The following is a 27254-nucleotide window of genomic DNA, read 5'->3' as shown; positions in this document are numbered from 1 at the left end:
GACCTGAGCTGAAGGCAGAGGCTTAACCCACTGAGCCACCCAGGTGCCCCCTAAAACAACTTTTTAATGCAATAGAAATGAAGTGTCACAGCCTTTGATCATCCCAAGTCATGGTGATCCTACAAATAAAGCTTAATAAACCATACTGATTTTAATCTGAGAGCTAAGTTCTGTGTAAATACATTTTAATTTCTTATCTTTGCCATTTGTATAAAGAGACTCAACATCATTTTCGTGATACAATCCTTTATTTTTTTTAAAGATTTATTTTAGAGAGAGAGAATGTGCGCATGGAAGCGTGCAGTGGGGTGAGGGGGCAAAGGGAGAGGGAGAGAGTCCCAAGCAGACTCCCCACCAATCGCGGAGCCCAATGTGGGGCTTGATCTTATGACCTTGATCAGGACCTGAGCAGAAACCAAGAGTTGGATGCTTAACCAAACGTGCTACCCAGGCACTCCTGATAGGATCTTCTAAATAGAAAACGGAATGTAAACAAATGCATATTTAAGGCGTATCACAGGAAAATTATTTTCCAATACATTTTAACATACTTGGCCCCAGGTTCAAGAAGATGTACCTCTAGGCAAGCTGGTTACTTCAACGTATCCGTGGGAGGCCAGATCTTGAGAGAGAGTCCCGAGATGGTATTCATCTGCGGTCGCAAACGCTGTGCAGTGCATCAGGTCCTATTTGGGCGACATCAGCATGAGACAGGTTACCAAGAGGTTAAACTGACGGCGATCACTTCCCAGCACTCCATCTGGCAAACCAAGCTCTTGAGAGTTTTCATCAAAGCTCTCAAAGGCTCATACAGGGAACACAAAGAGGGTGAAGAGAAAGAAGGGACAGGGAGATGGATTTCAGCCCAGTCTATGAGGACTTTCTCCTGCCAGCCCCCAAAGAGATGTAACGGGCTATCCCGAAAACAGAGCTGCTCCCCCAGTGGTGGTGGTGTAAGTGCAGATTGAACAAAAGATACGGAGAGGGTTAAGGCATCATACGGCCCTGGGTGGGGCCCGTATGACACCCAGGCGAGCCCATCATAGCAGCATTATTTGAGGCCATGTGATAATTTGTCACTAGTCTTCGTACAGCAGAGAGGGCTTTACATCTACGAAGGAAGTACAGAACTCTTACTCTGGTTACTATTAAACAAAAAGTTGTGTTTATCTGATGATGTGTCTGGGTTTCATTAGTGCATGGAGTCTTGTCTGTGTACATACATGTACATCTGTGCTGTGTGTGTGTGCAGCACACAGACGGTAAGGGGCGTGGCATAGCACATTGGTCTGTCTCACTGTAAGTCACAACCCATCCGTGGGACCTGCTACCGATCTACCTGGTCCAAACCAGCTTTTAAAAAGAATTAAAGGGGTGCCTGAGTGGCTCAGAGGGTTAAGCCTCTGCCTTCGGCTCAGGTCATGATCTCAGGGTTCTGGGATTGAGCCCTGCATCGGGCTCCCTGCTCAGGGAAACAGCAGGGAGCCTGTTTCCCCCTTTCCCTCTGCCTGCCTCTCTGCCTGTTTGTGGTCTCTCTCTCTCTGTCAAATAAATAAATAAAATCTTTTAAAAAAAATAAAAAGAATTAAATACAACAAAATAGAAAATATTACCATGCATCATTCAGAGCATAGGTTAATGTTATTTTATGAAGTTTTTTTTTGGGTCACATATGCATATCTAAGGACGTATAATATAAAATATATTTCTCACTAGAGGATGAAGTCCATTAAGTTCAAAAGCTATTGGCAAAGGTTTCATGAGTTTGGTACAGAATCTGAACAGATTTTAAGAAAAAAATCAGGATGACAAAATACCTACTTATAGCATTGTTGTGCAATTTAATTTAATTTTTTAAAAAGATTTTATTTATTTATTTGACAGACGGAGATTACAAGTAGGCAGAGAAGCAGGCAGAGAGAGGAGGAAGCAGGCTCCCCGCTGAGCAGAAAGCCCCATGTGGGGATTAATCCCAGGACCCTGAGACCATGACCTGAGCCAAAGGCAGAGGCTTTAACCCACTGAGCCACCCAGGCGCCCCAAGATTGTTGTGAAATTTTAAAAAGCTGATGAATGTCCATTACTCAGAATCATGGCTAGCACAAATGGTCAATATGTGTGAGATTATAGTTATCACTATTACGGGTACGGGTATGTTTAAACCATCGAGATTTATGGGAGGAAAAAAAGTTTACCAAGTAATTTACATCTGAATTTTCGTATGTTCATAATTTTATATTTCCGACCAGAACATGAGTGACTCTATGGTCATGTGACACCTATGCTGCTTTGGCCCACCACTGGTTAGAAGAGGTTTATGAGTCACTGAATCAAAATTTACTCCTAGGAGTTACTCATCTCAGCATTAAGCCCTTCCCCTTTCTGTTACATTCCTAGTACAGAGTTTCAGAAAAGTAGTATATTAATTCCTTCCCCTCTCCCACGTTTGTTACCTAACTCCTGGCCCTATCGCAAGAAATGGCCTAACCCTGCCTAACCCTTTTCCTTAACCCGTTATGCCGTTTTCATATGTGGTTTAAAAAGTAGCAGAGGAATAAAGAGAGGAACTGAGGATACACACAAACCGAAAAACCTAACATCAATCAAATATCCAGTCATCACCGAAATGATTTTAACTTAATAAGAAAAAAAAAAAAAAAAAAAAGGAAAGTCAGACAAGCGGAAATTGCTCTCGGATGTGAGGATAAATGAATGTAGGCCGCCCTCCTTTTGCAGGAAGGTATCTGATAAGCTGATTCCCAGACTCACTGGGAATCAACCTGCGGATAAATCATATGGATTCATACAGCCAGAGTATAGATAATATAGATAGTTACAGAGGAATCAAGTACATGCTTAAGGTTAGAACTGCTAATACTGTCTGTTCTTTTCAGGCTCCGTGGAGTTAGGAAGAGCTGACCGGACGTGTGATTTAAGCTGGATGAAAGAGAGGAATCCTGGTGACAGGCATCAGGAAAGGCCGCCGTGGGTGAGCTCCGCTCTGCAGGAGACCCAACGAATTTACTGAGGCTTGCCAAGCAAAAGCACAGTAGGTTCGGCTGGACGTGAGAATTACTTCTGTGACTACTACTTGACACGCTTTGTCTGGGCCGGAGGGAGAAGAGCAGGAAGCACAAAAAAGATAAGAGATGAGCAGAGGGGTGCCTGGGTGGGTCAGTCAATTAAGTGTCCAACTCTTAATCTCAGCTCAGGTCTTGATCTCTGGGGCATGAGTTCAAGGACCCGTACTGGGCTCCAGGCTGAGTATGGAGCCTACCTAAAAAAATTGGGGCACCTGGGTGGCTCAGTCGGTTAACCATCTGCCATGGGCTCAGGTCATGATCCCAGATCTCAGGTCATGAACCAAGAAAACATCTGGTTTCTGCAGTCCTGGGATAGAGCTCTGAATCAGGCTCCCTGCTCAGTGTGGAGCCGCTTCTCCCTCTCCCTCTGCTGCTCCCCCTGCTGTGTTCTAGCTCTCTGTCAAATAAATAAAATCTTAAAAAAAAAAAGGACCCTTTAAAAAAAAATTTAAAAAAAGAGAGAGAGAGAGAGATGAGGAGATAAGAGGGCCCCAGCCCTAGAACTATTCCAGTGAATGATCTTCCCGTAACTGCACCGGAAGTGGCAGAGGACAACTGTGTCTAGAATCAGAATTGTAACCTGGCAGCTCAGAGAACTATCCAACTCAAAAGGTGACCCATCTAGTGTTGTTGTTTTGTTTTGTTTTGTTTTAAATTTTATTTATTTATTTGACAGACAGAGATCCCAAGTAGGCAGAGAGGCAGGCAGGGCGGGGTGGGGGGAAGCAGACTCCCTACCAAGCAGAGAGCCCGATGTGGGACTCGATCCTAGGACCCCCAGACCATGACCTGAGCTGAAGGCAGAGGCTTTAACCCACTGAGCCACCCAGGTGCTCCTGTTGTTGTTTTTTTTAAAAAGACTTTATTTATTTGTGAGAGAGAGAGAGAGTGAGTGTGTGTATAAGTAGGGGAGCAGCAGGCAGAGGGAGAAGCAGGCTCCCCACTGAGCAAGGAGCGAGATGTGGAACTCGATCGCAGAACCTTGGGATCATGACCTGAGCTGAAGGCAGGTGCTTAACCCACTGAGCCACCCAGACGCCCCCCAACTACTATTTTTAAGATCTGAATTCACTGTAACAACAAATTGAGATTTCACACAAAACCCAGATTTCCACCAACTTTCGATCAAGCAGGTCTGGCAATGATCAACTGAGGTTGAGGAAGGGGTCCCTGTTCCCCAGCACACCCAGGCCCCCCAACTCCCGGCTGTCTCCTGCCTACCCCACAATTATGTGTTACTGACCAGACTCGTCCATGCACTACTGTGCACTCTCAAGGATGGGACAAGGCAAGGCATTCAGTCACCGCTTCCATGAGAAAACACATTGAGTTCCAAAGAGATTAAAAATGAATCTCGAAACAATCTGTTTTTACTTAGCCAAGGATTTTTACAGACTTTCTAGAGATTGTCACCTTTCCTTCTCTCACTTTCTCCTGTTTGGTTTGGCTCACGGTTCTGGCCAGCATCACACAGCTCACCTGGCGTTGCCACACTGCTACTCTCTGTATCCTCCTTAAGCATCTCGATCGCAGTCTCTCTTTAACTTATGGCTTCTTCATTAATAAATGATTCACAAAGTTCTTCAGTTTGATTTGTTAGATTTCTTTTTTTTTTAGTTTTATATCCCTCAAGTTTCAAGATTGTACTCAAATCCATTTGGTAAAGGGAAAGAGAGGCCCATGGAGTATGTTGTATTCACATTCCCCCCCCCCCCCCCCCCCCCCCGTTGATGATACTGTTACATTGTGAAAAGCTTTTGTTTTCATACAAGTTTTTTTTCTGGGTTTTTATAATGAATCACATATCTATATGTAGAGAGAACAAACTTCAGGGTTTAGGATGGGATCAACAACTTGTTCTTAAATAAATGTGCCAAATTAACCTAAAATAGTTACTGGATTTAAACACCTAAGCTTGGGCCTTTCTATTTTAAAGTGTTAAAAAAACAAAAACAAAACCCTAAAACCCAAAGCCAAGAAAGCCACAATATGTATTTCATTTTTCTGGCCACAGAAAACATGTTCCAGCAGATGGGGCGAGAAATCTATATATGATTCTTGTTTTAGCGCATCACACACTCTGATGGAACACTTTTCTTGAAAAAGAAAGTTTATTTTTATTCACATTCTAGTACTGAAGAAAATTAATGCATTACTGCAATGTTGTTTCTGTATCACAGAAAGAAAAATGCATGTTTTTCCTGTTATGTATAGACTACAGATCAAAGTTATAAAACACAAATACATTTTACATTACTAGTACAACACTTCGGCTCTCCAGTTTTTTGACTACTCTCTGTGGCAAGAAAGCCTTTTGAATACACAGTACACATAGGCATATAGATCAGGAGCTGACACAAAAAATTCACGAAATAGTATTAGCTCTACCATGAGTAATACATTCTGATGCTTTCTATTCTATTTCACTAAAAAATCCCCCAAGAACATACAGACAACTATGAACAACCCCCAAGATAACTTTGCAGCACACAATGGTGCTCCTCTGAAAACCACCAGCAGGCCCCTGGCCCCTTCCCTATCGTGCCCATCTCCATGCTGCTTGGGGCCGCGGCTGTCATCCTCCACCATCCCGAGACACAGGACCCGTGACCAAGAGGCACTGTTGTTGACCTGGTAAACTACGAGCCAATGGCACATGGGCTAAACATCTTAGTAGGTTCATCTCCACAAGTGACACCAGGTAAAGATTTGATTCCAGGAGAGCGAGCGAGCTCAGGAGCCCGTGTGGGGTTCCAGACAAAGCACACATGCTCTCTGGAACAAGGAGAGTCCTTCCTTTCTCAGTCCAGAGCAGGAGAAAAGGCTATACCGCCACAAAGCATTCACCAGCCCCACGATGCCCACGTGACAACGGGGTACCCTTCCAGCTGGGGCAGATAAAAGCCAGTCTTCTGCTTTGGGGGTACAGTACCTAGTCACACCTTCCTTCATTGAAGGAAGTCAACTATGCAGTCGGAAAAAAACAAAACAACACTAGTTAAACATGCTCAAGGTCTACTTCTCAGAATCAAGATTTTAAGACAGACATTCTAACCTGTTTTTTGATAGATTCAGAAGGCCTGATCAAGTTTTAAATATTTACGTTCCCACTTTTAATGTGGATGACTACGAACACCAAAGATCCCTTTGCCTCCCTTCTCTCTTTTCCAACTTAATAAACATTTATTAAGTATTAGGTACGGTTCTAGGTATTAGCAAGATACAAAAGTGGGCAAAGGGCTTGATCTGGACCTTAAACAGTATTGATCATTTAGAACGGAAATGCAATTGTAGCTGAGCAATTCCCATAAACCTCTTTTTTTTAAAAGATTTTATTCATTTATTTGACAGACAGAGATCACAAGTAGGCAGAGAGGCAGGCAGAGAGAGAGAGGGAAGCAGGCTCCCCGCTGAGCAGAGAGCCCAATGTGGGGCTCGATCCCAGGGCCCTGGGATCATGACCTGAGCCAAAGGCAGAGGCTTTAACCCACTGAGCCACCTAGGCGCCCCTCCCATAAACCTCTTAACAGTGAATAAAAAAAAACCCTTTGACCCTCAAAGGCTAAAGAAGCAAAACCTCTCATTTTTTTCTGACTGTACCTTGCCGTGTCATTTTACTACTCGATCTCATACAGTTACCACAGGCTAATGAGTGCTTACCTGTCTGCACAGCTACTAAAAAATGTTTTTTTTTAATTTGATGACAAATTTCTACAGTCCGAATTTTTCTTGTTTTAAAATTTATTTGACAGAGATCACAAGTAGGCAGAGAGGCAGGCAGAGAGAGAGGAAGGGAAGCAGGGTCCCTGCTAAGCAGAGAGCCCGATGCGGGGCTCGATCCCAGGACCCTGGGATCATGACGTGAGCCAAAGGCAGAGGCTTTAACCCACTGAGCCACCCAGGCGCCCCAAAATGGGCTTTTTTTTACAGTACCGTTCCAACACTGGACTTAACACTAGTCTTCTTCCTAAAAGTTTCCTTAAGTCAATAACTAATCTTTTCATAAACTGTATTTTTATATTTAATTGCTTAAACTTTGTCTTTATACATACTATTAATTTTTAAAACTTAGATGTTGATTCCCTAGGGCACCAGTGTAGTTCAGTTAAGTGTCTGAATCTTGATTTCAGCTCAGGTTGTGATCTCAGGGTAGTGAGATCGAGCCCCACTTTGGGCGCTGTGCTCAGAAGGGAGTCTGCTGGAGATTCTCTCTCTTCCCACCCCCGCCCTCTGTCCCTTCCCCTACTCACATGAGTGTGTGCTCTCTCTCAAATAAATCTTAAAAAAAAAAAAGAAAAGATGGTGGTTGCTTTTGGATATCACAGATTTTACTATTAGGCTTCAAAGGTCTTGCGGCCAGCTCTCTTAGGTTCACAGTAAGGCTATGTTCCATGGACAGCAGTGACAGTGCAAGTGATGATTACAAAACAGAATGCCACCACCACACGTTTTTACCTCATTCACAGACAGAACTGGAAGGTTGGTCCTGGATGGCTGCCTGGTCCTCGATGCTTTTAGTGGTCTCTTGATTTGCGGAAAGTCTTGTTTAGGAACTAGTGTTTCCGTTGATGGAGATGAGTAATGCCGCTCTAATATTTTTATAAACCACTTAGAACCTAAGAGATTTGGTCTGTGAGTCACTTTCCTGTGAGTACCAAAAGATTTCCTGGTTGGAAGGTGCATTTTTTCATCCTGGCGATGCGCAGCATTTAATGGAGAGAGTATGCTTGTATTTGAGATTTTCGGACTCATTTCCAGGACCGGGGACTTACTCAAACCACCAGCTGCTGTCTCAGGAAAGAACAAATCCAAGTTCTGACTTCTCATCACGGTGCTGCATGTTGTAGTCTCAAATTCTTTCCGTGGCTTTAGTGTTCGATGGACAAGTCTTTGGCACTGACATATTTTTGATAAAATACAGTGAGATCCGGCCAGGGCTCTGAACAGTCTGGCTGACATTACCACATCCCAAGCTAAAAGAAAAAGAATTCGAAGTTCAAAGTGTTTTTTTTTTCTGCATGTTTTCAAATATATACAATATTTTCCTAGGTACTAAAAATATTTCTGTAAAAACATTTGCAAAACAAATACACCTTAACCTAAGTCTAGTAAAAGAATGAGGTTAAAAAAGTAAATACAAGCGTAATTACAACCTAGGCTTTTCCAAGTCCAAAGACAACATGATAACCACTGTGCTATATTACCTACCTCTAGAAGGAAAAGAACCAGGGCGAGTCACAGCCATGTTTAGAAGCTACTACCTCTAAAATATCTCAAAAGCTGGAATTCCATGTTTAGTTCTAGTCCAAGTAGCTATTATAGTTCACCTTTAATTAGTACTACTCCTTGCCAGTTGAACCAGTGGGTTTTGAAGAAACTAATTATAAAAAATTTTAGAAATTTGTATACACTGGTTCTTCCCTATTCTCTTCTACGAAATTCTTACCTTGGAAACTAAAGACTGCCTTCATACAGGCCACGCAAAGCACTAAGACAAACAACGCAAAAGGAAGAGGACAAACAAGTAGTGTGTTTTCTCTCTGTCTTTGTAGAGGAAGACAGATGTAGCATTTAAGGTGTCTGACACACACACACAAAATTTAGGTTTTGTTAAAAATTGGGCCACATCTCAGGAAAGTGAAATTTTAATTGCATAAACTACATTTAAAGGTTAAAAGTATATTAGATTGTTAATTACTCTAAAAGCTCTCCATAAGCTTTGTGTGTTATCACCAACTACAACCTTATATGCTCGGTGTCAAGCATTCCACTCCGAACTCCATGTCTGGTCTTTAAAAATGCACTCCTCTTCCTCATTTCCCACAATGCTTCAACCCCAATAGGACCAAACAACTCAAGGATCCGAACAGCCTGTTAGTGCCCCTCGTTCCCCACTCCTCACTTCTGCCACGCTCAGTAGACATTCTGTGGTCTACCGCCTCTCCTTCCCCCACATACCTCGAATCGCTTGCATCCCTTTCTCTCCCACATGCCCATGTGACATCACACCCACAGAAATTAAATATAATTTACCTAATATGTGCCTGCCTCTGAACGTGGCCACAGATAACCAACCAACTAACCAACCAAGCCAACTGGTCTCACTTTAAAATCATGGCCGCCTCCTTCAGGAACGCCTTTCACAGTGCTCAACACCCATAACCCATTTCCCTACCAGAGTCTACTCTGTGCTCTCTCCTCATACCTTCACTGCTTCCTCTTCCCTTCTTATTCTTTAAAGACCTTGCTTCCTCTTTCATGGACAGAACAGAAGACAATTTCCACAAGCTCTCACCATGATCCACCTGCCCAATGTCTGCTTCTGTGCCTATGTATTTGGTCTTCCCTTCCGCTGCCACAGACGAGTTGCCCGTGGTCCTACCAGGAACGAGGTCCTCCATGTGCACACCAAGTCTCAGCCCTTCCTGCCTCTAGCAGGAATGGTTAAACCCTCCTTTCCTCTTTCGTGCTATTTGTTTTTCCTTCTTTCCAGCATATATATATATATATATATGCTGGAAAGAAGTCTTAATATATGTTTGTATATATATGTATATGTGTATATATTATATATATATTAAGACTTTATATATAAAGTCTTTATATATATACATATGTAATATAAAATATATACATATGTATACATAAAGTCTTAAAATACATATGTTTTAAGGCTTTATCTATCCCAGAGAGAAAGAGAGCAGGAGGAAGAGCAGAGGGAGAGAGACAAGCAGACTCCACGCTGAGCACAGAGCCTAACGCAGGGCTTGATCTCAGGACCCTGAGCCGAAACCTAGAGTCAGATGCTTAACTGACTGAGCCACTCAGGTGCCCCTTTCCAGAATATTCTTATTAGCATATGACTATGCTTTAATTTCTCTCTATCTTATAAAAACAACTCTCCCCTGATCCCATCTTTCCCTCCATACACTATACCTTTGCTCTCAGTTCCTTTCCTTTATAAGTTTTATTAACTATTTCTAACTCCTCTGATTTTCTTGAATCCACTTCAATCAGGCTATCATCCCTACCACTTTGCCAAAACTCCCTTGGCAAGGCCACCAATGAGTTCCATATTTCTAAGTCCAGTGGTCACTTCCATCTTCGTTTTAACTGACTTATCGGCACTCCACCCTCCTTCTCCACTTGGCTTCTGGGATAGGACACTGGCCATTTTCCTACTACCTCATTGGTTGTAACTTCCATCTCTTTTGTGTTTTCCTATCCCCTCAACAATCAAAAGCACCAGGGCTCAGTACTTGGACCACTTTTCTTCTCTATTCTCAGCTCCTTATATGCAACCTACACATTGATGAATAGCAAATATTTATTCCTAAGTCAATATGATGAATAGCAAATATTTATTCTTAAACCACTCTGATAAGCATGAAAAACACAACATGCTTAAAACTGAGCTTCTGAAATCTTCCCACAAGTTCTATTCTTCCCAGAGTCTTCCCCACTCACAAGATAGCAATTATATTCTTATCTTTGCTAAAGGCAAAAACCTACAATCCACCTTGCTTTTTCATTCCTCATACCCAATATGTCAGCAAATCCCACTGGCTTTATTTGCACCAGGTCTCAACCGACACTGCTACCACCCTGGTCTAAGCTGCTGTCTTTCCCATGATTATTGTAATAGCCACCTAACGGGTCTCCCTGCCTCTGTTCTTTGTCTCCTGCAGATTCTTCTCAACACAGCAACAAAAGCAATCCTTCGAAGACCTATGCCAGATCACATCTTTCTTCTCGCACCAAATTTCATGCTACCCTCTCCTCTTACTTGAAATAAAAGCCAAAGACCTTAAAATGGATGCATGGTCCTACATTCTCGGACCCTTTATCTCCACCTTAACACCTTAACATCTGCTACAGCTCTATGCCTTGCTCATTTTGCTCCAGTCACTCTGGATCTTGGTATTTTTTTGTACTGGCTGCTCCTTATGCTCTTCTGAGAATCTATTAAGGCTCATTCTCTCACTGCCTTCAGATCTTTGCTCCAACAGATCCCACCCAGCGAAGTCTTCCCAAACCACTTCATTTAAAATGCACAACTATCTTCCTCTCCTGTTTATTTTTCTACTGCATTGACCATCACTTGAATGCCTTGTATTTCTAATTTGTCAACTCATACAACAAAGAGAACTGAGTTCCTACCGTGTGCCAGACTTTGTCCCAACTGCTAATACACATGAAAATAAAACAGACAAAAACCCTTGACTTTTGAAACTTACATCACATTGGAGATGACAGAGCATAAACTGGGTGAGTAAAATATATGTTAAGCAGTGACAAAGCTAGGGGCGCCTGGATGGCTCAGTCAGTGGAGCCTGGGGCTCTTGATCTCCAGGCTGTGAGTTTGAGCCCCAGGTTGGGTGTAGAGATTATAAATAAATAAATAAATAAATACTTTTAAAAAATAGTGACAAAGCTAAAGGAGAAAACAGAAGAGGAAAGAACAGATTTCGCTCTCCCTTCCGTAGAATGTAAATTTCTTGAGGACAAGACTTGTTTTCCTTCCATGCTGTGTCTTCCGTGATCACAGAAGTGCCCAGTACACAGCAGGTATTCAACTCCTATTTTCTGAATGAAATACAAGGCAGCTACTCAGTTACTGGGCACATTTCCTACTTCTTAACAGTAATATTAAATAAGAAAACAGTATCAGCCAGGTTACGATTCAACGGATAAGGGGCGCTAATCTTTGGGAGCATGCCTTCCAATTCCGTAAACTCATTTTTTTTTTTTAAATCTTTGCGGTAAGCGTTATGCACTGGCTCAGAAAAAGGTTCAGTAAGGGTTTATGGATTGCGTGCTTTTCCACTCCCAGCTAAGTCGACCAAAGAACACCGAAGCGGTTCCGGTGAAACCTGTGACCCGAGCGGTTCTGAGTGGCCGGGATCAAAGGTGAGGACCGCTGTAAGGGCCCGTACAAGCTAGCTAGGGAAAGGCCGTGCACTAACCTCTCCGACGGAAAAGAAGAGGGACGTGCCAGGCGCACAAGCTTCCCCGACCCGGCCGCAGGTCAGATACAAAGCCGTCCCGAAACTCCCGCTTCCCGCAGCCTGCACTGCAGCTCCGGCGACCCTCCCAGCGCCCGCACTGCGCAGGCGCGCAGCACCCCAGGCCCGGCAGAGCGTGAGCCGCCGGGTGCACGTGACTCCCGGACCACGTGACCCGCGTCGCCGCGACCTTTTCCGCTCCCTAGTGCCTGGTACCTCCCGGTCCCCGCTTGCTTCCGCCTCCGCCCGCTTCCTTATTCCGCTGCTGTCGTCGCCCTCAGCTGTCCCCGCCCTCGTCCCCGGAAGATGTCGCTCTCCAGCCCTGCCGGCCGTTGTTTGTCTCTTGCGCGGGCACCAAATAAAGTTTCTTCATTCAAACGCATTTTTTTTTAACCCATGCCCCGCCCTTTCTCAGCCCCTCCTTGGCGCCGGAACCGCGTATCTCGCGGCAGCGGTGCGACGTGAGCGTCGGCGCCGGCACCGGCGCGGCGGGGGTGATGGCAGCACCTCCGGCGTCTCTCTCGGGACGGGACGAAGGGTTCGTGTCTCTTTCCTCGCCCAGTCCCTCTGCTGCTCTTCTTCTCCCCGCTTCTGCGGAAAGCCGGGCCTCGTCGGGAACGTCTGGGTAGCCATCAGGGGAGTTGCGGCGGGCCGGGGACGCCCGGTCCGGTCATTGGGCCCCGCTCCCTGGCGCCCTGGCTCGGCTCCCTCCTCCCGGCGGGGAGCAAGGCGGCCCGGGCAGGGGGCCGAGCTCTCTGGCTGCGGCTGCCCGCCAGACTCCGGGCTCGGATCGGCTTCCAGCCTTCTCCCTGACTGCTGGGAGCGGACGACGCACCCCGCCGAAATCCTCGGGTCACCCCGCTTCTGTCTCCTGTCCTTGTTCAGGCCTTTTAGTAGGCTTATGTTATAATTTATGGCGAACAGTTAACTTGTGATCGGATGCTGCTGTTTTGTTTTGTTTTACTCGTGACCGTCGTGAGAGTTTGTGCCTCCTCTCTCCCCCTTTCAGGGTGTTACAGCGGCATGGCTTTAATCATCTTTTATTTATTTCCTTTAATAAACGCACTTTCGGAGGCCTCCTTTTTCTGCAGAAGTTAGGAATCTTGGATTTACTGAGAAATGTTTCTTCCTATTGCCGTTGAGATTAATTCGTGATCTCACTATCAGTGCCTGGAGGTTCTCGCTTTTTACGTGTCATATCACGGATTTCTAGATAAAAGTTGTGGGCGACCATAAAAAACAAGTATTTGTATAAATTGGATGGCGAAATTTGTATTTTGAGATACGTCTTGCAAAATATTGCCCCCAAAAAAGGGGGGGGGATGGGGGTAACTAGAGGAAATTGACCTTAACAGGAGTAGGTTGAGGCTGGAGAGGCACCAATGGCCCAAAATTTGAGCAGGCACTCATTCAGTCATGCAAAATATAAGGGAGTGTGTGGAACCTTAAATTTTGAGCTCTAGGTTCCTCTGGCTCTTAGTCCTGGCCTCGGACTTTACCCTCCCAGATGCAGTTCTTTGAGGAAACCTTGAGGAAATTTAGTACTGTTGACCCTTAAACAAGGTGGGGGTGGGTGGAGGTTAGGGCCCCGACACCCCTCCTTTCCTCTTTTTTTGGAAAATCTGCATATAACTTCTGACTCCCCCAGAACCTGCTTACTATATTTTGTGTCTGGTGATCTGAAGATATAAATGAACTGGTCAGCTAAGTTTTGTGCTCTAAAAATACAGAATTTCATCACTTCCTGAAGTCTTTTTTCTAGCTGAATGATATGCATTTGCTTAAGAATTAATTATATGTAAAATGATAATCTATAAATCTTGATTTTTGTATGCCTAACATCCAGAGTACTGTAGTTTTTTTGTTTTCTGTTTTTTATTTTTAATGCAAGTATGCTCAAGTTTTTCCTCCAGATTTTTTCATTCTTTGACAATTCTGGAAACTCTTCTGATTTTTTGGTTGGGAGAGTGCAATGGTAACATGCCTTAATTTTTTGGGGGGCAGAGTAGATGGATGGAGTCATTGTGCAGGTAGAGAAGGCAGGAGAGAAAACCTTTGAAGAGAATTAAAATGGGCTAAGAATATAGACTAAGAGAAAAGCTGGTTTATGAATATCTTTTATTCCTCATGTTCTAGCACATTAGAGGCTTTCACACGTTGTTACATCTGTTGCCTCATTCATCTAAGTATGTGAAGTCACTTAGTAAGTAATAAACCCGGAACAAGAGCCTGTTTGAAGTTTGGTATAAATTATTTTATCCTATTTTTTTTTTTAAGGATAAATCCTTTTTCTGTCCTATTACATTGTTAAGTCAGTTTCTGATTCAAGAAAACAAAAGGAAGAGAATGGGAAAGATAAGAATCATGGAACAGTCTGAAGGGGAGAATCTGGGACTAGAAGCACCAAGAATGTTTAGCTTTCATGACATGTAACACCAGAGAAGTTTTCGGATTTTCCTGTCTTAATATAATAGTCAGACAATGGTGGCTTACTTTATAATGCTTGTAAGAAAAGGAATTTTAATTCAAATGAAACTGGAAGATGGCCAGTCTGCTGGTATTAACACTAAGTAATATACGATGTATGTGACTCTCTTTTCTAGATCGTTTGCGTATCTTACAATTAAAGACAGAATACCACAGATCCTAACCAAGGCTATTGATACATTGCATCGACATAAAAATGAATTTTTTGAAAAACATGGAGAGGTAATACTGTGTTTTCATTTTAATTTTTGTTAACTCTAATAGAAACACAATAGTAGTTTTCCATCTTTGGTAAGGATCATTTCTCCTCTAGAGAAGAGCTCTGGTTCCTTAGAAGAACCTTAAACAAACAAAAAAGGCAGAATAGGTAGGACAGGATAATGTGTGTGTTCTTTGATTTTCAACTTAAGAATTCTGAATTTCAGTGTTTATAATTTTTTGTAAAAGACATAAAATGTAGCTTTGAAATCTAGTATTTTTTTTCTTTCTTTAGTTTAGGACCTTAAAAATGTGTTATCCTAGAGGACTTATTCCTATATAAATTAACTATTTACCTATATAAATTATATATTTAGATTATTCACATATTTTTAAGCATTTAAAAATTTTTTCATGTTTCTGCAGAAAGGCACAGAAGCTGAAAAGAAAGCAATTTCTCTTCTTTCTAAATTACGAAATGAATTGCAAACAGATAAACCAATAATCCCTTTTGTTGAGAAGTTTGTTGATACTGACATATGGAATCAGTACCTAGAATATCAACAGAGTCTTTTAAATGAAAATGATGGAAAACCCAGGTGGTTTTACTCACCTTGGTTGTATGTAGAATGCTACATGTATCGTAGAATTCATGAAGCAATTATCCAGAGGTAAGTATATAACAAATAATAAATGTTTAGATGACTTGATGCTTTTTTGAAACTATAAAATGATATGTTTAAAAATAAAAACCAGTGGAAGCCGGAATTCAGTTCAGCAGATATTAACGGCAGTATCGGATGTTTCTGCGAATGTTACTGATATAATAGATTCTTGGCAAACTCCAGTTGCCAGAATATAACCTAATTGCCAGAATTGATGTAAGGTGAAGTATTAGAGGGTGCCTGGTTGACTCAGTCAGTACAGCATGCCACTCTTGATCTCAGGGTTGTAAGTTCCACCCCCACATCTGGTATTGAGATTATTAAAAATGAAATATTATAAAAGATACAATATCTGAAGTGGGAACTTAAGATTAAACACTTTAATTTTAAGAATTAAAAATCCTTACAAAGACTTACTTTTAGAGTAAAATTGTATTGAGCAAAAAGTGTTAATTTGAAAAAATTATTTCGGTGAAACAAGATAGGACAAAGGAAGCATATTTTGTTTATAAAAAAGATAATATGTCAGTTATTTTGGGGTAAGGAGTCAACAGAACAGTGAATCACGACAGTGTTTTTTGCACTATCTTCATTAATTTTTAGCCCTTTTTTGATGGCTAGAATGGAGACAGACTGTAAAAATTAAACACATATCAAAATCACTTTTTATAGGCTTGTTTATACTAATTTAATTTTTCCTAGGAAAATTCTGATACGGAATTGATTTAGAGAGTAGAAGAAAATGTAATGTGGATCATCCTTTTAGGTCACTGGTTACAAAACTACAGGTTTGCTAGATAAGAGGAATTCTTTGGAAGCTGTCCCTAAAAATAGGAAAGAATAATTAAAAGCACTAATAGTAAAATAAATTATTTGGGGAAACAATTTGAGTGTATTCGTTAGCTTTTTCTGTTTTAATCTTTAGAAATAGTTTTTAAATAAAAATTCTTTTTTAAGATTTTATTTAGTTTTAGAGAGAAATAGCGCAAGTGTGAGGGGCAGAGTTAGAGGGAGAGAATCTCAAGCCGACTCCGTGCTCAGCAGGAGCCCGACGCAGGGCTTGATTCCAGGGTCCTGGGATCGTGACCTGAGCCGAAACTAAGAGTTGGATGCTCAACTAACTGCGCCACCCAGGCACCCCTAGAATTTATTTTTTAAAGTCACAACTTATTTTTGCTGAATAAGTGTATTTAATTAAATTAATTGATCATGTCTCACCCTGCACCCACTGTTGAATAAACAAACATTTTAAAACTTTTGCCCTGAAAGCAAAATATGCTCTCAAATATCTGGCACATGGGAGGCATCTGAGCGAGATGATAGCCACTACCGGAGCTGTCGTGTATTGAACACCAGCTGCGTTCCAGTGACTGCAGCCCAGTGAAGTGTAGCATTCTGTGGTTTCCGCTGAGGAAGTCGAGGTCTGATGCTGCTCATCGGTTGCCCAGGGTTACATGGCTAGTCAGTGGTATAGCCAGTACTTGACCTGGTCTATGCAAATCAGCTTAGAGCCCTCATTAAACCATCTTTTTCCAAGTAGTGGATTTGGATGTCTGTCAAGGACTAAGGTGAGTGAAATTCCGGCTGATGGTTTCATAATTCTGGAAAACATCCATGGTATGAACCAAAGCTGCTGAAGTGTTGAAACATGGGCTGGCTCCCTGCACGGGGTTGGAGGGGTTTGAAAGTTAGAAAGGTAAAAGGAATATGTTTCTGAGTTTGATTTTAGAGGTAGATTGGTTTCAGAATTAAAAAAATACTAGGGTGGAAGTTTATAAACCTGGCTACACATTTATAACCCAGTTGGGGAGGACATTTTTTTTTTAACATGAAGAGTTTGAAATCATTTTATTAAAATAAATTCTGGTGGTTTAATTTGTCTGCGGTGGGGCCTGGGCAGCAGTTTTCTTTCCATGCCTCGGAGAGATTCTGCACATCCTGCCTGGATTGATGGGCACAGGTTCGGGAACAGCTTGTTAAAAGGGGTCAAGGGACAATTTAGCTTTAAGTTGCAGGAACAAGGATGTTAGTCATGAATGTGGAACTCTCCTCAGGTGATCCCTGTGGCAGATGCTCAAAGTCAGGGAATTTTTATCAGAACTCGGGTTTTAGGTCAGTGTAAAGAAGAAATATCCTATAGTAGAACTAGTACTGAAAGTTTTTACATGTCCATTTCTTTTCTTTTCTTTTTTTTTTTTTTTAAATATATTATTTATTTATTTGACAGAGATCATAAGTAGGCAGAGAGGCAGGCAGAGAGAGAGGGGAAGCAGGCTTCCTGCTGAGCAGAGAGCCCGATGTGGGACTTGATCCCAGGGACCCTGAGACCATGACCTGAGCCGAAAGCAGAGGCTTTAGCCCACTGAGCCACCCAGGCACCCCTGAATGTCCGTTTCATAGGTGGAATTCCTGTGCTGGGCCAGTGATAGCTCCAGTGACTAAGAAGGGTCTTGACTTTTCTAGAATCACAAAGCACTATTATCTTTAAGACAAGTTTATGTTGATTTTGTCCCTTATGGAGAAATATACTTAAAATTTTCTTTGTCAAGGTGTATGTTTTAGTTTATATCAGTGTTAAATGGTTGAGTAATCTAAGACTGAAAATGTCAGCCATATACAAAATTTAAATATATTAAGTAAATATACTTCAGGTATTGAAAAATGAAAGTATGGAGAAAACAGACATTTTGCGACTTAAAGTATAATATGCATCCAGAACATATCTTAAGTGTTCGGCAGTCTTTACCCGAACGCGCTTATGTCCCAAGCACCCAAATCAAGAGGCAGAATCCTTGCATATGGCCCCTTTTGGTCCTGCCATTCCTGCCCCTCAAGGATAACACTATCCTGACCTGCGTTAGTTTTGCCTGTTTTTAAACTGCATTTAAATGAGGTTATATTGGATATAATTTTATGTCCGGCTTTTTCCATTCAGCGTTATGTTGGCAAGATTCATCCATATTGTTCCATATGACACGAATCCTTTGCATTGCTGTATTGTATTGTGTTATATGAATATATCACAATCTGTTTATTCTATTGTTGATGGATATTTGAGTAGTTCCCAGTTCGGGGTTTGTGAAGAATGCTGCTACAAACCTTCGAACACATGTTTTTCATGAGCAGACTGCTGTATTTCTGTCGGGTGTGCATCTAGGAGTGAATAACCGGGTCATAGATTACGCACATGTACAGCTTTAGTAGATTCTAAAATAGCAAACATTTTAAAAATCAGAAATCATATATATGTTTACTCTTAAATACAAGGAATAAGGCTCATCCTTTTTTTTTTTTTTTAAAGATTTTATTTATTTGACAGAAAAATGTAGCGAGAGAGGGAACACAAGCAGGGGGATAAGGAGAGGGAGAAGCAGGCTTCCCTCTGAGCAGGAGTCTGGTGGGCGGGCTCGATCCCAGGACCCTGGGATCACGACCTGAGCCAGGGGCAGATGCTTAACGACTGAGCCACCCAGGTGCCCCAAGGCTCATTCTTAATACGAGGTGCGGCTTTAATGATTTTATTAATAAAACATTAGAACAAGGATTGGCAAACTTTTCCTGTAAAGGGCAGGATAGTAAACAGTTTAGACTCTGGGGGCCACATGGTCTTTTTGCAGCTGCTCAGCTCTGTCCTTGCCATGCAAACCAGCCACAGGCAGTACGTAAATGAAGAAGTGTGGCTATGCTTCAATAACATGTTCTTTGTGGACGTGAAATTTAAATTTCATATTTCATAAAATATTCTTTTTTCAACCATTCAGCAATATAAAAATTGTTCTTAGCTTACAGGTCATACAAGAACAGGTGGTGGGCCACACTGGGTCTGCGAGCTAGTTTGCTGACCCTACACACTTGAACCAGTGCTTCCAAATAATTTTTATCTTTTTAAGTCACCTTGAGAGACTGATTTGTTTCAGTAATGCCTTCATTGCCAAAAACATCTTTTAATTCTTTGGAACCTCTTTCAGAGCCAGTGTACAGCCTAAAAAAAATAAGCCTCACTATTTTTTAGTTGTTACTCATTTTTGATTAAAAACAATCTATTACTCCATTTGATTTACACACATCATTCTGCTGAAATTGCTCTGAGTGACTTTGGCTCCAAACTCCAGAGGATAAGGATGTGCTGTCACTGATAGGACATTCAATAATGTGCCACAAGTTCTAAAGAAAATTCTAGAAGTGCTTTGAGGAATAGCAGCATCCTTGGAATAAGGATGTAGCTTCCCAGGGAGACTGGAAGGAGATAGCAATCCAGAGGATGTATAAATTATGGTATGTGTTTGTTTTTTAAATCAGTCCCACATCAGTCACATTGTTTTTGTCATAAGGTAGATGACCCTTGGAAAAAGTTGCTACTTAAGAAGATCAGGTGATCTGAATGTCTTTTGTGTTTGGTTCTATAAAGTGTCCGATGTTCTTATTTATACCTTGCTAGTTATGTTGTTCTTAGGCCAGTATTAATATTATTTGATCCCTCATAGGATAGCATAAAGCCCCAACACATACATCACCATTGGTCAAAACCCAAAAAACTATATATATATATATGTGTATATATATATATATATATATATATATATATATGGTCAAAATTTGTTATAATAAAATTGACATTAATATTTTCTGATTTCGCTCAAGTAGTTGTTGGGTTCCCATAGTACTTTGTTTGACTCGATTGGTAATTGCCATATTGTGTTCAAATATTGATATCTATATGTTTGTTTCGTGGAACCCTGCCACACTTAACACCAAGAAAATGTTTGTTCAACTGAATTATCTTGAAATGTTGTTTCTTTCTACTTTTGCTCTGGAAACCCTAACTGGATAAATAATTATTGATACATCACTATAATTATTTCAAATTCCAGTAAAATACTTGATTAGGGAACTTCTGACAGTGAACTAAAATGACTTCGGGGATTTATTTTGTGTAATTTGATCAAATTGATTTATTTTATGTAATTTGATAATTATTCATTTTTTGGTAACTTTATTTATTTATTTATTTTTTAAAGATTTTATTTGTTTATTTGACAGAGATCACAAGTAGGCAGAGAGGCAGGCAGAGAGAGAGGAGGAAACAGGCTCCCTGCTGAGCAGAGAGCCCGATGCGGGGCTCGATCCCAGGACCCTGGGACCATGACCTGAGCCGAAGGCAGAGGCTTAACCCACTGAGCCACCCAGGCGCCCCTTGATTTATGTTTGATACAGTTTCCGTTACCAGTGATTTTTGAGATTAGCTGCTTCTACTCTCTTTTCTTTAAAAAACTGCAATTACCCAAATGTTAAAAAAAAAGATACAGAGTTCTATAAATGTTTCTCCTATATGTTTTTCTCCTCCTATAGTCCACCAATTGATGACTTTGATGTATTTAAAGAATCAAAAGACCAAAATTTCTTTGAGTCGCGGGAATCTATCATTGCTTTGTGTACTCACCTACAAGAGGTGGTAACAGCCATCGAAGACCTGGATGAAAATCAGCTGAAAGACGAATTTTTCAGACTTCTTCAGGTAAACATGATAATTAATCTCCTGAGTATATTTGTGTGTTTAAACAGTTAAAAAATAAAGTGGCCTTGATTTAACAACAGAGCACGTGTATATATTGTCATTGAACTTATAATCATTTTTTATCATTTTAACAATAGTGTTATTCAGGAGCTGAAAATCCACTTAATCTCTGAAAACGAGTTTTGAAATCTCTTCAGCTGGAGGTGATTTTAGTGGCACACCAGTCCTCTGGCTTCCTAGCCTCGGTCATTCTTGAGAGAGTACTTCCCAGTCATTTGGTCAGCCTAGGTGGACTTGGACTTGAATGCTGGTTCTGTTACTTATTTGTGTTGGACCTGAGGCAAGTGACCTCATGTCTCTGAGCTACAGTTTTCTCATCTGTTAGATAAGGATGGCACTGTATACCTCGTGAGAATGGAAAAGATGCAGTCGCGTCAGCCTGGAGCACAGAGCCTAGGACAGCCAACCTGCTGTCACCATCAGGTGGTCAGTGGCCTGTTTAATACGGTTTTATTACATTTCTTCATCAGTCTTGCATTAAGTTTAGTTTTTCCCATTCTCATTCGAACACATCCGTAAGATGTGTTATTAGAATCAGAACTATTTGAAAATGTGGGGTTTTACACCACAGTATCCCCAGCCCTCATCTCCCAGAAAAAGTTAGAAACATTTCCAGAAAAAGGTGCTCTTAGGAAATGCCACGAAGAGCGATAAAGCAGGGCGGGAGAATGGGGATGTTGGGGGAGATGCAGGGGTGCAGTTTTAAGTGGAGCTGCCGGGGAAGGGCCCCAGAAGGTGACGGGAAAGTTGCAAAGCAGGTGAAGGGAGTGGGTCACATGCAGGTCTGGGGGAGCATTCCTGCCAGGGGACCCGAGGTGGGAAACTGGCGGGTGTGTGAGGGAAGTTGCAAGGGTATTTTGCAGGACGCGATCGAGGTGACGGGCCTGGAAGGGCCTCGTAAGCAAAGGTAAGATTTCGGTTTTTGCTTACACACTTTACTTAAACGCTGTTAGAGGGTTTTCATCAGAGGAGTAACAAGGATTGATTTGTTACAAGGATTACTTCTCAGGACACACTGATGGGGTACAAGGCTGGGCGGGGAAGTCTGTTATTTAAATTAAAAAAAAATTTTTTTTTTAAAGATTTTATTTATTTATTTGGCAGAAATGACAAGTAGGCAGAGAGGCAGGCGGGGGGGTGGGGAAGCAGGCTCCCCGCTGAGCAGAGAGCCCGACGTGGGGCTCAATCCCAGGACCTCGGGATCATGACCCAAGCTTAAGGCAGAGGCTTAACCCACTGAGCCACCCAGGCACCCCAAGGGGAAGTCTGTTATTGACGTGACTCAGGGAGGGATGACTGGACCAAGAAGAGGTGTTAAATGTCCCTAGTATTCTGAAAATACTTTGAAAGTAGAGACTGCAGAATCCTGATAAAACTTTGAGGGCAAGCAGAGTAAGCTGCGTGATGGTTAAGAGGGAAAGGCTTATTTAGAGTTCGGAAGAAAAGTTGTCGGGGTATTATTAGTAAGCCTGATTATTTCCCCCAGTTGGAATTGTCCTTTATGCTTAGTTTAGAATTAAGAAAAGAAAGAAGAAAAGCAGTAATGTGTCCGCCCTTACCCGTAGCTGGCCCATCGTGTCGGGGACAGTCTTTGAGGAGGTCTTTGTCCCACGAGTATATTAAGTTGTGAAGAAGAAGGAATAGCACTCTGTTTTCTGTCATTGAATGTGGCCAAGTAAAGGAGGTCAGAGTCGCCTTCCGTTAGTACTCATGACGACCAGCAAGTTCACCTCCTGCAAGAAACCAAGGTATTTTAGTTTGCAGGGAAGGTTGATCTGTTTTTAGAAGCCCACTGTCCACATGAACATTTCAACGCCTGCTCTGTTGAACTGGATGCTGGGCCTGTGAAGGGGAGAAAAACAGACAGTCCTTGCTATGGTAGAACTTGTAATCTCAAGGGACTTCTGACAGTCAAGTAATGGCAGGACTCAACGTGGAATTACAAACTGGAAGGTGGTGTGAAGGAAACGTGGGTGGCGGACAGAGACCCTGAGGTTGGCTGAGGGGTGTCGCCGCCCACATGGTTGGGTTTCTGCATCAGATGGACACTTACTATGTAAGCCTTAAAAACATCCATTCATCTGTCTTTTTTTAAAAAATAATATTCGTAGAATGTGCATTTTCGTCTTTGAATCACACAAGAGTAGAGTCTATTTTGGCTCGTATTTATGGAGTATTGGGTGTGTTAGTTAAACACACAATAAAACACCTGACAATATCATGTCACCTCTCACAGTACCTCTACCAGGCAAGTGCTGTTATGTCATTTTTCCACTGTGGGACCTGAGCCTTCAGGAGCATAGGTACTTTACCAATGGCTGTTAACTGGAAATGCTGGGATTTGAACCCATGTCTGTTTGATTCTAGAGCATGTACTCCTAAACACGTCATTTAATGACAGCTTAAAGGGGCTCTGTACCATTTTCTATAAAATAAGCTTGAGTATTATTTCAATTTAAAATGGAGTAGTAGATGATTGGAGTTGGATGGGTCTTTAGTAGACATCAGCTTGCCCAATTTCTTTTTCAGGTAAGAGACTTAAATCCTGGAGAGTTTGCCTGGTCCCAAGATTATACAACCAGTAAAAGAAACAGCAGTTTGGGGAAGAATGTGAGGGAACAGGGAACTTACTTTTCTCTTGACTTTGGATTTTTAAATAAACTTTGTAACCTCTTTTTACAGTGTGATCATATTCTAATATCTGCAAGATGAAAATCATTCTGATTTAAGCTGTACAAAGCCGTACAGATGGTTAACATCATTCAAACTAGTTTTTTAAAAAATTATTACATAGTGACCAATTAAATGTTTCATTGTCTTAACCTTGTTTGTACATCATGATGGGAACAGAATCTTTGTGTTATTAGAGAAGTTGTAGATCTGATGGATATTTTATGTTAAGCATGTTGTAGAAATAAATTTTATGAATAGTTCTAGCAACCCCCCCCTTCCCCCAACATTTTATACAATAGAGTTTTTGTCATTTATTCAAAAGAAAAGTGAAAGTTTTGTACTTTTTCTTTTTCAGATTTCACTGTGGGGGAATAAGTGTGATCTGTCTCTATCAGGCGGGGACACCAGTTCTCAGAAAACCAATATAATTAATTCTTTGGAGGAACTAAAACCTTTGATTTTAGTGAATGACATGGAACATCTTTGGTCACTGCTTACCAACTGCAAGAAAACAAGAGAAAAAGCGTCTATTACCAGAGTAGATATCGTCTTGGATAATTCTGGGTTTGAACTTGTTACAGATTTAGTTTTAGCTGACTTTTTGTTGTCCTCGCAACTGGCTACTGAGATCCATTTTTATGGAAAAACGATTCCGTGGTTTGTGTCTGATACTACTATCCATGATTTTAACTGGTTAATTGAACAAATGAAAGAGTCTGATGATAAGTGCATGTCCAAGTGTGGGGCTGCCTGGGAAACCTATATTAACATGGGCAGGTGGGTTTACCAGGATCATATATTTTGGACTCTGCCTCATGAATTCTGCGTCATGTCTCAGGTTGCTCCTGACCTGTATGCTGAACTACAGAAGGCACATTTAATTTTATTCAAGGGTGATTTGAACTATAGGAAGTTGACAGGTGATAGGAAGTGGGAATTTACTGTTCCATTTCATCAGGCTTTGAACGGCTTCCACCCTGCCCCTCTCTGCGGCATACGGACATTAAAAGCTGAGATCCAGGTCGGGCTGCGGCCGGGGCAGGCCGAACAGTACATGGCCTCTGAGCCCAACTGGCTGACCACTGGCAAGTATGGGGTATTGCAGTTCGATGGTCCACTCTGACTTGCTTTAAGAACTCTTAGGTTGTGTAGGGAGAAATGACAGACACTTAGCGTCCCCCAAAGGAGCGTGTGCATTTAGTCCCAAGGCTGCTGTGCATCGGCTCTGGGGAGCGTGGCTTCTCAGTGTTCATTTCCATATGCTCTGGATGCTCTTCTGTTTGGGCTTTTAGCCCCACTCATTGGGCAGTAGAGGGATTGAGCTACTTATAGGTATTTATGTTTATGTTGGAATTTTAGTAACTTATTTCAAGTTAAATGCATAATTTCAAGTGATTTTAATGAACTTACTTTTAATTGGTCAGAAAGTAAAATATAAGACAGTTCTGCCTTTAAAGTTAGTTAACATTCTTTTAATGCTATGCTGCATGGTACTTAATATTCTAGGAAGCATGGGATTTTATTTAATTTGTTTTGGAGCTCTAGAACTAAGGGCTCCGTGAAGACAAACATCTTCAATGAAATAGGCTTTGAAAAGAGAGGCATTTCTTAGAACTGTGATACTTGAACAATGGAAGTAAAGATTACCTCATAAGTTAATTCTAAATTTTGTTCTCCTTGAACTTTATTTCATTTTAAATAACCTGTTTAATTTGCACGCATTTGTATTTTAAGTGACCTGTGGGATGGATAGCGGGAAACCCAAAATTGAACAGAATGTAACAAATGGTATTGGAGAACTGACACCTTTTATGTTCTATTTGTGATATCCATCACCAACCGAAATATATTATTTTAATACATAAGTGCTTTAAATGAACAGGTTTTTAGATTGTTCTGCAGTTTTTTTAAAAAATGCTTTAGATAGAAAAGATTCTTGTCATTGAATTTGGAGTACTAAGTTAATTGTTTATATGCTTACCCATTTTTTTGATGACCACTAAATAGTAAAGACTCTTAAGTTTCAGTCAGATTGTTTTGAAACTGAAATCGGTAATAAACCTGGAAATGTTTCCTTGATGATATAATAAAATGAATTATACTAAAAATCTTTTTGGTTTCATTTTCCAGTGGGAGAAAGTCAAGAAGGGAAGGTTAAATATGAGGTCTATGTAATAAAGAAACGGAATGTGTGTTATACATGTTGCCAAAGCAGTTCTTAAATTCACTTATTGATGAGGTTATCATCAATGTCCTTGCTAAGTGTTTTTAAAACGTTTTGTAAAATGTTTATATAAAGCTGAACATTTTGAATTTACTCTTATCTACATATGTTCCTGTTTTAAACATTAAGTTATTCAAATACTGAGCATATTAGAATTGTTTGTAGACACTTGACGTAAGTTAGAACATGACTGTACACGTTTATTGACTTAATAGCCACAGTGTGAGCTATGGTGTAATGTATTACAGTTTCCAGAGCAATGGATTTCTATCTGTTTTCATCATGTTTGATCAAGAACATGAAATTGGGATTTGTGAAGAAATAGTTCACCCCCTCCCATAAGAACAAGGAAGCAAATGAGCAAGCAAGGAAAGTGGCCCCGTGGGAGAGGAAGTCGGTTCAAGATGGACTTCTTAAAAAATGCTTAGCAGGGTTAGGACCCACCTGTAGTTTACCCAGTTGACTTTTTAAAAAAGATTTTATTTACTTCTTTGACAGGAAGATCACAAGTAGGCAGAGAGGCAGGCAGAGAGAGGGGGAAGCAGGCTCCCTGCTGAGCAGAGAGCCTGATGCGGGGCTCGATCCCAGGACCCTGAGATCATGACCTGAGCCGAAGGGAGAGGCTTAACACACTGAGCCCCCCTAGGTGCCCCGACTTTTTTTTTTCAGTTGAAGTTTAGTTGGCATGCAATATTACATTCGGTTCCAGTGTACAGCATAGTGACTGGACAAGTCCGTACATTATGCTGTGCTCAGCACGGGTATAGCTACCGTCGGTCACCAGATGAGGCTATTATTACAACACCTTTCATCCCGGTGACTTGTTCATTCCCTAAATGGAAGCCTGTATCTCCCACTCTTCCTTCAGCCAATTTACCCATCCTCCTGCCCCCCTCCCCTCTGGCAAACCACCAGTTCGTTCTCTGTATTTGAGAACAATTTTTGTTGTTGTTGGTTGGTTTTTAGATTCCACACATAAGTGAAATCCTGTGGTATTTGTCTTTCTCTGAATTTCACTTAGCGTAATACCACTCAGGTCCATCCATGTTGTTGCAAATGGCAAGATCCTATTTTTTTCTTTTTTTATGGCTAATACCTGTGTGTGTGTGTGTGTGTGTGTGTGTGTGTGTGTGTGTGTGTGTGTGTTTATTACACCCTGGTCCAGTCATCCATTCAGTGGACACGGGTTGTTTCCATATCTTGGTTATTGTAAATAATGCTGCAGTAAACAGGGGTGCATATATATACCTTTTTGAGTTTGTTTCCTTATTCTTTGGATAAATACCTAGTAGTGGGATTACTGGGTGTATTCTATTTCTATTTTTTTAATTGTTTGAGGAATGT

The 27254-nt window shown here is 41.4% G+C and overlaps 2 protein-coding genes across 3 annotated transcripts in view; one reads left to right on the top strand and one right to left on the bottom strand.

Moving 5' to 3' along the window:
• The window catches only part of LOC111158699 (required for meiotic nuclear division 1 homolog), a 43116-nt gene extending 30929 nt beyond the window's left edge, over positions 1-12187 (bottom strand). Inside the window, exons 1-3 of the mRNA XM_022520909.1 lie at positions 12050-12187; positions 7539-8056; positions 578-686 (exon numbers count right to left, since the gene is read on the bottom strand). Coding sequence (XP_022376617.1) covers positions 578-686; positions 7539-8042 — 613 coding nt within the window. The 5' untranslated portion in view covers positions 8043-8056; positions 12050-12187. The remainder of the gene's footprint in view (positions 1-577; positions 687-7538; positions 8057-12049) is intronic.
• Positions 12188-12512: 325 nt separating this feature from the next.
• On the top strand, positions 12513-25784 carry LOC111158718 (acidic residue methyltransferase 1). 2 transcript variants are annotated; one of them, XM_022520945.1, is made up of 5 exons: positions 12513-12713; positions 14692-14797; positions 15200-15444; positions 20788-20953; positions 24042-25784. In XM_022520945.1, exons 1-5 carry the CDS (start codon positions 12586-12588, stop codon positions 24807-24809), a joined length of 1413 nt encoding a protein of 470 aa, XP_022376653.1. In that variant the 5' UTR covers positions 12513-12585; the 3' UTR covers positions 24810-25784. The 2 variants fall into 2 exon arrangements, with proteins under 2 accessions (XP_022376653.1, XP_022376651.1); XM_022520943.1 differs by having other exon boundaries at positions 12549-12626.
• The last annotated feature ends 1470 nt before the right edge of the window (positions 25785-27254 follow it).

This window comes from Enhydra lutris, unplaced genomic scaffold (assembly GCF_002288905.1).
Source record: "Enhydra lutris kenyoni isolate GAN:26980312 unplaced genomic scaffold, ASM228890v2 scaffoldscaffold62, whole genome shotgun sequence".
Classification (NCBI taxonomy): domain Eukaryota; kingdom Metazoa; phylum Chordata; class Mammalia; order Carnivora; family Mustelidae; genus Enhydra; species Enhydra lutris.
Note: the sequence above shows the minus strand (reverse complement) of the source record. Positions and strands in the feature narration are given on the sequence as shown.